We start from the raw sequence: 11551 nt of genomic DNA on the forward strand, positions 1-11551 counted from the left end.
CTGACTTGTGTTTGATTTTGTTTTATGCGTCGACCTTAAACAAATATAAGAGCTATTCTTTGTGGAATATATATGGATCTTAAACAAAATGAAATGATATATATAATTGATCACCCCTTGTTATTAGGAGGATTGGTAGGTACTTCTAATAAGTCTAAATTTTTTCATGTAGTTAAAGTTGTTAACCCAACTTAATGCACCGCTCACTACGTTTTCAGATGGTCGGCATTTAGTGGTTAATAACCAAGTTATCACGTTAGACTGCGTGGGATACTAGTTAACAGGAGTGAGCTTTTGGCCCGAAAACCCAACTAAGACCAGTGTAGCGGGTGGACTTTCCACTCCTGTCACCAATAATTCCTTTCATCCAGTCCAAATCAGATGAGACTTGTCAGGCGGTCATATCCAAGGAAACTAAGAATGTGAACTTACGGAAGAGGTTTCCATAAGTATGGTGTATTCCTTTGCTAATATCCCATACACCGTTAAGACATGCCATACAAAATTAATAAAAGCTCACCTTTGTAACGTCTTAGATGCTCACCATTTTTTCCTTGATTTTAATTTTTTGGCCTTTTAGACATCTAAATAGGAGCTATTGCCTATTAGGCTATTAGTATGTTAAGACGTCATCACGTCAATATTGTGGCATCCTCCTTGTGTCCCAAGGTGCTCCTTGCGTTCCAGAATGCCAAACTCCAAAAGCTCAACAGCCAACATGAAGTCCACAAGGACAGAGTGCACCACACACGCAAGTAGATCGGTTTGGGCCCTATACCAATCGGTTCAGTTATAATTTGTCTGCTGTTTCATGTTTGGCTGTATCGGATTTCAGGTATGGTTGGGTCGATTTTGTCAAGTCCAGGTTATGGCCCTTTCTCATCTTATTCTAAAGTTCTAAGTTTTAATAAAAGATAAAAGCGCGAACAAGTTATAAATGTTACGCCTTCTTACCTTTGGATACAATAGTAAAGTAGAGCTCCTTGAAAAAACAAAGCTTGAAGGAACTATAATGAATCATTTTTCCTTTTGTATAATAACGAGAGTAAGTACCCGCGTGTTGCGGCGGTGAGATGATGGGGGTGATAGGTCATAGAGTGTGATAGCCAAATGTCTTAGCCGTACGGGCTTCGCTCCCGAATTTAAAAATTTGTCGAAAGTATATCGAATAACATCTCTTTGCATGAAATTTTAAAAACACCCATATAATTTTTATAATTTATCGATGTACGGTTTGTGAGATAAAAGATATTGAACGAATTGGGGGAATAAATGATTTATAGATGAGAGAGAAAAAAGATGATTGGTTGAGATTTGATGAGAGAGAAATGATGTTTGGTAATATATAATTGATAGAAGGGGCATTTTAGGAAAATAAATGTTGAATTGAAAGTTTAAATTCTGTTTAATTTATAATATAGTATAGATATAGATATTACAAAGAAATTGAGCAAACTAATATGAATCTCTAGATTTAAATTGATTTTAAACAAACTTAGAATTAGAAACTCACAAAAGAAAAAGAAAATTGAAGGAAAGGTTCACAACGTACATAATTATTCTATACAAAATCAATACTTATCCATGTTAGCATTCTACTCGACAAATTTAGTTACTTGAATTAATATATTTTTTTACACCAAACCTTATGTTGGACTTTGACTTCATACTGTAACGTAGGGATGGACATGGGACTAGTACCGTCCCGTATCGGTCCCGGTACCGATGTTACCGATCTCAAAAATGGCCAAATCATAGTACCGATCCCGGTCTCATTTAAATTGGTACCGGTACCGGTACCGTACCGAGATGAGACCGGAATATTGGTACCAAATCCCGACTGATCCCAATTAAAAGTATTGTTTATTTTTTTTTATAAATATTAACTATTGGTGATATAGAGCAACTTTCATAAATTCTTCTAAAAGATTGATAACTTTAAAAATAAAGTACTGAAGTGCAGATACCATATGATTCACATTGCAGCAAATTGATATGTATCCGTACTCATATGAATCAAGTACTCATACATACAAATCCATGTATTAATATATTTTACACAAATGCATCATATAACGTGTTTCCTGTTCTAACTTATATACATGTATCACTTGATATATGTATCTGCATCTATACTCATATTAATGTACTTCTATTGTGTCTCTGTATTCTATATCTATATTGAAACATCCTGGGCAAATCGTAGACAACATATATAAAACACCCTGTGCAAATCATATATACATGTAGGTACTGATATACATATATACAACATCATGTTCAAATCGTATACATATGTAGGTACTGATATACATATAGATATGCATATAACATAAATATAGAATACATATAGATTCAGATATAGAGATAAACGTATATAGTATTCCTTAAAAACATATATAAAATATACTTTTTTTGCATGTCGGGACTAAATGGGACCATCGGGATTTGCTCAGGATTTCCCGGTCCCGGTATCGATTGGTACCGGTCCCGCTAACTATCAAAACTTGGTACCGGTACCGGTCCCACTCGGTATTCGGAACCATTTTTCAGTATCAGGATCAAGACAGGATTGATACGGGATCAAGATTGGGGACTTTTTGCTCATCCCTACTGTAACGATATCTTATCATGTCAATCGATATCAATATGGTGCACCAATCAAAGCAAAACTCAGTAAAATATACAGAGTATATCGACTTTCGATCTATACGGCGTTTGTAGCTCTAATCTTCTTAAAGTGACTCATGCAATGAAATACATACGTGGCGTGTGGTCTATCATACCATTACCATACGTGTCATCCCATAGTTTACATGCAAAACTAGACCGACCTCTACATACATGTGACGACAAACACCGGCAACATAAAAACCCACACTAATTACTCTATTTCGATCAACAGATCTTGCAACATATCTTTAAAGTCAAAATAAACATAAAAATATGGCAGATATACGTGACGAACAAGGCCGTCCGATCCAACTCACCGATGAATACGGCCGCCCGATCCAACTCACCGACGAACATGGAGTTCCAATGCACCTCACCGGGGTTGCGACCACCGTTAAGCCGACGGCCTCTCATGAGGCGGCGGGTCACACAACCATTGGTTCGGAGCTTCATGATCAAACGACGACCCATGATGAGGCAACTATGGGTTCCGAAATGCATGGCGGAACCCATTTTGCACCGACACCAGTGGACTACGTCAAGCACGGGGCTAGTGCAGTCGCTGGTGCCGGTGCAGCAACTGTGGGTGTAGTAGCTGGAGATCATGAAAAAACTACTACTGGTGCTGTTACCGGCAGTGGAGCACCGGTGAGCCATACCCAAGCTCATGGCGATACAAAAGAGCTGGGACGATCAACTAGTTCCAGCTCTAGTTCGGTAAGACCTAAAAATTTTAGCCCACATATCTATTGTAGTTTTGGATTGAAAAGCTAATCTGCCTACAAATATTCTTTAAAAAGCTATCTATTTTTTTCCACTTAATTTGAAAAATGTTTTTGCTCAAACGGTTGAAAATATTCGACCTAGCTATCTATCAAATGAACTATTTCAACTTAATGGTATCAAGAAATTTTCTTTTAAAAAGTTTTCAAGCTGTTTATTACGAGTACTAGCCAAAGGTTCAACTGACCTTTATTTATATATATATAAAAAAAAAATGTATTTGGGTACAACGTATAATGTGATTTTAACAGTTTAAATAAGCAAAACCAAATCACATATATAAATGGTTATTAGTGTGCATATATTGAGTTTTTAAACTTTCTTGATTAAAATTATAAAAATGAACTAACTAATGATCGATATACTGTTGTAGTCGGAAGACGACGGACAAGGAGGGAGAAGGAAGAAAAAAGGTATAATGCAAAAAATTAAAGAAAAGCTTCCGGGACACAACAACAAAGAGAAGGCATCTGCAGCCGCACACAGCGCCAGCACCGACAAAGACAGCACCACCGGTGGAGCACCAGTGGCCGGTATAAGGGTTGAACAAGAACACGAGAAGAAAGGTTTTATGGATAAGATTAAAGACAAGCTTCCCGGCCATCATTAATGATTTTATTTCTTAATTAATTAGTCGTCGTATTGTCTTCTTAGAATATGGTTTTTGTTTAATATCATCTTTTTCTAATATGGATCTCTATGTTTTGTATGGATTTATATAGTACGTACTGTGTTTGTAGGTGGATTTCGGGTTCACAATATTATTTGGAACTTAATTTATTTGTTGTTTTATGTGCAAGCTACTACATATAGACATAGTGCATATATTTTTGATAACACAAACTTTCGGGTCCAGCTAGTTTTCTAATATAAAAGGCTAAATTTATGATGTAACTAAAAAAGGTGCCAACGGCAGTGGGACTCAGTTTGGTACAAAATATCAAGACCAACAACTAATTAGCTTGTTCGTGAACATTAGATTTAGAATAATGACTTAAAAAAGTGACCATTCTTGTTTAACGTGATGTTCGGAATTTGGAGGCGCACAAAAACTATTGAGTTCATTATACGAATGGTTCTACACAATTTGAATGGATTCCAATAATCGTAAGTAACTCGTTGGTCTTATACTTGTTTTGTTTCGTCTATTGATGGTGTAATTTTTAACTGCGGTCTGATTGGGTCATTACTCATTTGTTTTGAAGAACAATGAAGATTTATGTTATTTCATTTCAGCGAAGGTGGCGTGACACTTCACCACGGAATAAGTTGCACTTGTTTAAGGAACTGTTAATCCGTCCTTCACAAAATGCCTCTTTAAAAAAAATATTGTGACAAATGAAACAGCTTGTGATGTGACGTACAGCGAGTTGTGATCTCAACCAGTTAAGCCCAACCCTTCTTCTCTGAATGTGTGAAATAGGAATGGCAATAGGGCGGGCAGTGTCATACCCGAATCTCATAAGATGATATGCGAATCCGACCTGATACCCATTGGGATCTTATCGGGGCACCCTATTTGGCAAAAAAGTTACCCAAAACTGACCCGATACCTGATATTAACCCGAAACCCGACACGAATTATGTGTGGGTAAAGCTCTGTGTAGATAGACATATCGTATGAGTATGTAACTATGTAAGTATATAAAACACAACTAGTTACTAGTGTTCATTAAGGTTGACAAATTTATTGGGTGTGAGTTTATGACACTACCAAAGTTACTTTCATGTAGAATTGTAGAAATATCCCTGTGAGTTTGATACATGTTTGACGATGAGAACAGAAAATGTCAATCAAAACCTAACAACTCTATATTGCTCATATATATAGATAGAGTAACAGTATATTTTAACAGAAACTATAATATAGATATACTCGTATATATATATATATATATATATATATATATTGGATAGATATGGAAGTATATGTTAATACAACGTTTATAATTTATATATATCGGGTCGGGGTAAACATGCCCCAGTTCCTGCCCCGAACAAGTTCGGGTATCGGGCTTCCCCATTGGATCGGCTTTTTTTCCAGGGTATCGGGCTTTCCCATTGGATCGGCTTTTTTTCCATCTCTAGTGCGAAATGAACCAGAAAACGACTTGTAAGCGGGCATAATAAGGTAAACGCATGACTAAACTGAAAAATAAATGAAAGAGAACAATTATATCTTTTACAGAACAAGCAAAAAATAATCTTTTTATAGTGTACATTACAACTGCCCATTTGATAAGCTAACTAAACCCAACCCCTTGTTTACTCTTTACCAAAATCGGCACTGTAATGAGCACTGGATTCAAGCTTCTTGGCCTCATTCAGTTTACGGACAGCCTGAAACATTTTCCAAACACAACAATATCAGAAATATTGACTTGGCATGCTCCAACTAATGTTACAAATGAAACTAAAATGTGAGAAAAAAAAGGGGGTTTTCGGTTTAACATTCAAGTCCATATGTTGTAATGACCAAAGTAAAAAGTGCACGGTCACAATTACCTTCATAAAATCTTCATGGATAACATAATCACGTTCTGCACGGATTGCAGACATACCAGCTTCAGTGCACACATTCCGAAGATCGGCTCCATTAAACCCCTGAAGAGAATGTCATTGGTCAGAAGTTCTGAACAAACACAATCAGATGTAACTACATATATTAGCTTAATGACATATCATACCTCGGCAAGTTTGACAACAGCCTCGTAATCAATTTCACCATGTTTAGCAATCCCAGCAGCATGAATTTTAAGAATTTCCATTCTTGATTGCTCATTTGGAAGTGGGATCTCTATTTTCCTGTCTAAACGACCAGGACGAAGAAGAGCAGGATCCAGAACATCAGGTCTGTTTGTTGCCATAATCATTTTTACCTAAAGAAAACCAAATTAAATCCTCTCCAAGTAAAGCAAGTCTAGTTAATTTCTCATCAGGATCTAGATGGTCCAAGATACACATAATTCCATCAATTGGGATGACAAAATATGAGCATGAATATGGTTTTCTTCACAAACCTTGCCAAGCTGATCAAACCCATCTAGCTGATTAAGCAACTCCATGAGTGTTCTTTGAATTTCACGGTCAGCACTAGTTCCCTCACTAAAACGACGTCCTCCAATGGCATCAATTTCATCCATAAATATGATGCAGGGCTGGATAAAGAAATGTTATAAATCTAGCTAAACTTTGACTTGAAGAAAGTAAAGCTTCAATCATTACTACATTGTTTAACAAAAACCACTAACCACCAAATACAACAGAGTCAGAAAACATGGATCGTTGGGTGATGGGTCAAAACAAGTCCAGATAAATTCTTGTAAGAGTCAAATCAGGCGGTGCAGGTTCCAGATAATTGTCCAAAAACTTGTAGTGTTGATAAACAACTAGTGAAGTATCAAGTCAATACTAACTAGTGTTATATTATCATTTCAAAAACAAAAGCTAAAAAAACTACTTACATTATCTCAATAGCAAAAAGTTAAGATTGAATTAATTTAGGAAATTAATGTATTAAGCATGCACCATGGGTGACTTTCAACGCCTTTGACCCAATCTGTTACTCTTAAAGCATTTTTTTTTTTAATTGGTATTGATGGACATAACACGAATTAACTAATTCATAAATAAATGGGTTGAAATTCATGCTCCACAGCAAGGGAGCTAAAAATAGTTGCAATGCTGAATATGTCATATGTCAACTGTCAAGTAATAGAGAGACTGAAGGGTGGAAGCAGTACTTGGTGCTCACGTGCATAATTAAACATTTCCCTGATCAATCTTGCACTCTCCCCTATGTACTTATCAATAATGGCACTTGATACGACCTATAAACAATTTCCAAAATGGAAACATAAAACATAGGTCAGCAGTCTTATCTTGTGAAAATACGAATGCATTATAGAGAACAAAGAAGTACCTTCAAGAAATTAGCATCAATGTTGCTAGCAATTGCTCTAGCTAGTAACGTCTTCCCAGTACCAGGAGGTCCATAGAGAAGAACCCCCTAACAAAAAAAAGAACATCTCTGTAGTCATCCTAAGAAGAAGCAGTATACTTCAATAATCTTTTAAATATTGGGGAAGGTGTCAATAGGTACCTTGGGGGGTTTGATGCCAACCCTTAGGAAAAGCTCAGGATTCATCAGAGGCAATTCTATAGATTCCCTTAGTTCCCGAATCTGATCTGATAGCCCTCCAACTGCAGAATAGCTAACATTTCCAGGATCTTCGTGAAGCATGTTATAAACAACTGGATCAACCTGTAAAATTTTGTGAGCATGTAAGTAAAAAAACAATTATTAACCAAAAGAACAGTTTGAAGTTATTTTTAGCACATATACTAACTTCACGGGGGAGTGCACGCATAATGGTTAGAGTTGTCATATCAAGAACCACTCTAGTCCCAGCTGTTAGTTTTTCCTTGTCAACTTTACTGCGACATCCAACTACATACCTTGGACCGCTACTGGCTTTGACTATCACTGTAATATCAGAAGCAGATTTTATTAGTTAGAAGAAACCTCCATGTCCCTCAAAAAGAAAGTGTGATATACTTGTTGATGGGCACATTACAAAGTAATGCAGTCTAATAGTTTATAGGGTTGCTAAGCTGAGCATGAGAAAGTCAGAAAGCTAGAAAGTTCGGATGAAAATAAAGAGAATAATGGAAGTATTAGATACATCGTTCACTATCCAGAGGCCTCAGAACTTCGCCTATGATCTGTCCAACACTTTGAAGAGACTTCAAATCTTCTTCTGTTTTGGCATACTCTTTCTTTGTACTTCTCAAAGCCTCTCGCACTGCAAACATCAAGTTCTGTTGTTAATCTAGCATAGAACACTCATATTAAACAAAACAAAATTTCTATTGCAAAATAGATCATCGTGCAAATGATCATGAAACAGATACCAATACAATTCCAGTAAAAGTTACGCATAAAACTAATTAAGCATAAATTACCAATGAACTATCATAAGACCCTGTACATTTGCCAAAACTACAACAACATAACATGATAAAAAGTTATACCTAAGAAAGTAAGACAACGTTTGAAATACTAATCCATGATTCCATGTACAAATATATATGATACACTGATTTGTTAATTGAATCCAAGCACCTTGGAAGAAGATTAAGCACCGATGACAACCATACATATCTAAATCTTTAGAGTGACAGGAACTAATACTAGCAACAGGTACAAATCTAAGTATTGTGAACATAAGCATAATTCAAAGACGAGTAGTATCTCCAATTTTGCAAAATGAAACCCTTCATTTCAACATTAGTTAGCCTGGGTGACTAAAAACATTATAAGTATTTGAAAAAGCTATCGATAAATGACTGGTAATGGTGAAAACCACTAAAGAAGTATATAAACCACAAAACAACAAAATACTATATCAGATCCTTAGAAAGTTAGCAATAAGTTCATCAATGAATGTCGAAGATATACATGTAAGCACCACAATTCACTAACACGACTAGTGATCCTTAACAACCCCATTAAAAGTTTGGACCTTGTTCAAAATAATACCGCAGTTTTATTCAGCTAAAAGAAATCAACAAGTCCCATGAATAGTTAAAGAACCTACTATAACACAGATGCGACTACACGATACAATTAAGCTGAATACACTCAATGATGTCACATAAATTTTTACAATAAATAATATAATATAATATCCTATTAAAATCATGAGCATAGCAAACCCTAAAATTTTACAGATTAACTATACCAACAACAAACACTTAGATACTTAAAAAATATGTAACACCTAAAGCCTAAAACTTACTGAGCTGAATATACAAATATATAAATACATTATCTGTATATAAGATTAGGTTTTTAGATAGGTAAACTAGAGAAAAAAAATGACCTGCGCGAACACGTGATTCGAGTTCTTTATGTTGAAGCATCTTTTTCCGATACTCAGTGGCGGCGGTACGGCGGCGTACCGCATCTTCGCCTTCATTACTCGCCATCGGAACGTTAATTGATTGACTGATCAATTGATATATATATATAAAGAGAGAATAAGGATTGTTGTTCAAGAAAAGAACTGATTTTTATGTTAAAATTGGGAATCCTGTATCTATATTTACTCCAGGCTTCTGTATTTTTTTAATTGGGCTTGTATTTATGTGGGCTTATATCTGATCTAATAAAATTCCTTATGTTAGTATAACTGGGCTTCTTCTCATGACACGCCACTTCACTTCAGCTCGAATTCGAGTATCATAGTTTTTGATTTGCTCAAACACAAACTTAAACGATCCGAGGTTTTTTCTATAAAAAAAAAAAACAAAAACAAATTGATTTGGCTCACCAAGTGAATCTCATTTACAACTTCTCCTTACAAGATACTTTCACGAGCTTTTATACTCTAAATGATAATTTTATACTGTCAATAAAATTATTCAACTTCAGAAAGTCAAGATGTTAAAAGTTAGGATATTAAATGAGTCTATTGGATTCGAGCTCGTAAACAAGTAATTAAATCTTGAAATAAATTATTGGAGCAATTGATAAATTTAAATGAGTTGACGATTATCGAAAAACATAAAGGGATGGTTTCACAACCTATCACATCAATATCGCTAGATTTTTACCAACCCACATTGTACTTCCAATGAAAAATTAGAAAACGGGTTCATAACTATAAAATATTATTTTTATTTTACATATTAAAAAACATGTTATATTTGTTTGTTGGAATGGGATAAGAGGTTATGTTTTATTGAAAGTTTTTCTTTTAAATAACTATGATTTGATGACGTCTTTTATTTGATTTTTTTTAATAATAAAAATAAAAAACAACGTATGTTACCCAACACTCTTAAAGATTTTGTTTTCTTAAAGGATTTTTTAAAGGCCGTAAAATTTTCATCCCCGAAAAATAAATTAACATTGATAACATATATGTCTGACAATCTAAACCCGCTGAACTTAGTCTGGGTTCATTTGGGTAAAACTTTATCTTTACGGGTTTCATTAGGTACTATGTAAATATGAGAAAACAGGTCATGATGGGTAATGTTAACAAATTTAGAAGTATGGCAGCGGATCGAGCGAGTATGATAAGCAGAGCGTGATGGGTACCAACAGATTTTGGAATATATGCCAAGTAAGAAAAACATATAGCTGAGAAGTTATTTTTCTTTTTCAACAAAAGTTACATTGTTGAAGGGAAGATAGTTATGGAGGCGATGCAGATGCTTTTTTCTATTTTCAGATAATTGTTTTTAGTTTTTACCTTGAAATACGTTTCTAATGCATTTCATCAAGTCTATAAATTATAGAGAAAATGTCACAAATGGTCCCTATGGTTTGTTACATTCGCATTTTGCCCCTTGTGTTTTTTTTTCGTTGCAAGTGGTCCATGTCTTTTTCGTTTTCGTTGCTAGAAGCCCATGACACTAACTTCTGTTAAATTTCGCCGTTAAAACCCTTCACATGCGAACCACGGGAGGGTATAATCGTCCATTTAGTAACTACAGGGACTATATGTGATAAAAAAAAATTAATTAACAATACATTTATTTATACATGTATCTCTTTATCTGTATATTACTTACCTTAGTATCTATATCTATTACATATCAAAAATCTATATCATCATAAGAATGAAATCATTTCTTTTATATTCTCCACTTCAATCCACACATGTCACACAGAAAAAAGAAAGAAAAAAAAACATATTTCAATTCCAAAACTCCATATCAAAGCTTAATTCTTTTGGAATGAAGTAATCCTTAGTTCCTACCAAGTTAAAATATGTTTCTCATCAATCTAAGCAAACAAACACACTGGATAATCTACGATCTTAAACTCATCCCAATGACCCTGTTGATGATTTTCCTCCATTGTTATCGATTTTAGATGTGCAACCCAGATATGGGCTTGTTATCGATCATGAGGGGTTGGGATTAAGTGCGTCTAGGGTGGATGGAGGCAGTCTTAGATCCATGGGATATAGAAAAGACGATATTGAGGTTGTGGAGCTCGAAAAGCCAACTGAAAACCCTAGAAAAAGCATATCACCGAGCAGCCACATCTGACTACCACTGCAACAGCGGCAATGGATGT

The 11551-nt window shown here is 35.2% G+C and overlaps 2 protein-coding genes across 2 annotated transcripts; one reads left to right on the plus strand and one right to left on the minus strand.

The window, feature by feature from the left end:
• Positions 1 to 2946: 2946 nt before the first annotated feature.
• Positions 2947 to 4066, plus strand: LOC122598520 (probable dehydrin LEA). The gene is made up of 2 exons (XM_043771114.1): positions 2947 to 3390; positions 3830 to 4066. Exons 1-2 carry the CDS (start codon positions 2947 to 2949, stop codon positions 4064 to 4066), a joined length of 681 nt encoding a protein of 226 aa, XP_043627049.1.
• A 1517-nt stretch (positions 4067 to 5583) lies between these two features.
• Positions 5584 to 9516, minus strand: LOC122595285 (26S proteasome regulatory subunit S10B homolog B). Its single transcript, XM_043767624.1, has 10 exons — positions 9342 to 9516; positions 8142 to 8261; positions 7806 to 7942; positions 7559 to 7720; positions 7379 to 7465; positions 7200 to 7286; positions 6477 to 6614; positions 6144 to 6335; positions 5962 to 6060; positions 5584 to 5796 (listed from the first exon to the last, which is right to left on the minus strand). Exons 1-10 carry the CDS (start codon positions 9445 to 9447, stop codon positions 5722 to 5724), a joined length of 1203 nt encoding a protein of 400 aa, XP_043623559.1. The 5' UTR covers positions 9448 to 9516; the 3' UTR covers positions 5584 to 5721.
• Between the last annotated feature and the right edge of the window lie 2035 nt (positions 9517 to 11551).

This window comes from Erigeron canadensis, chromosome 4, assembly GCF_010389155.1.
Source record: "Erigeron canadensis isolate Cc75 chromosome 4, C_canadensis_v1, whole genome shotgun sequence".
In the NCBI taxonomy this organism is placed as follows: domain Eukaryota; kingdom Viridiplantae; phylum Streptophyta; class Magnoliopsida; order Asterales; family Asteraceae; genus Erigeron; species Erigeron canadensis.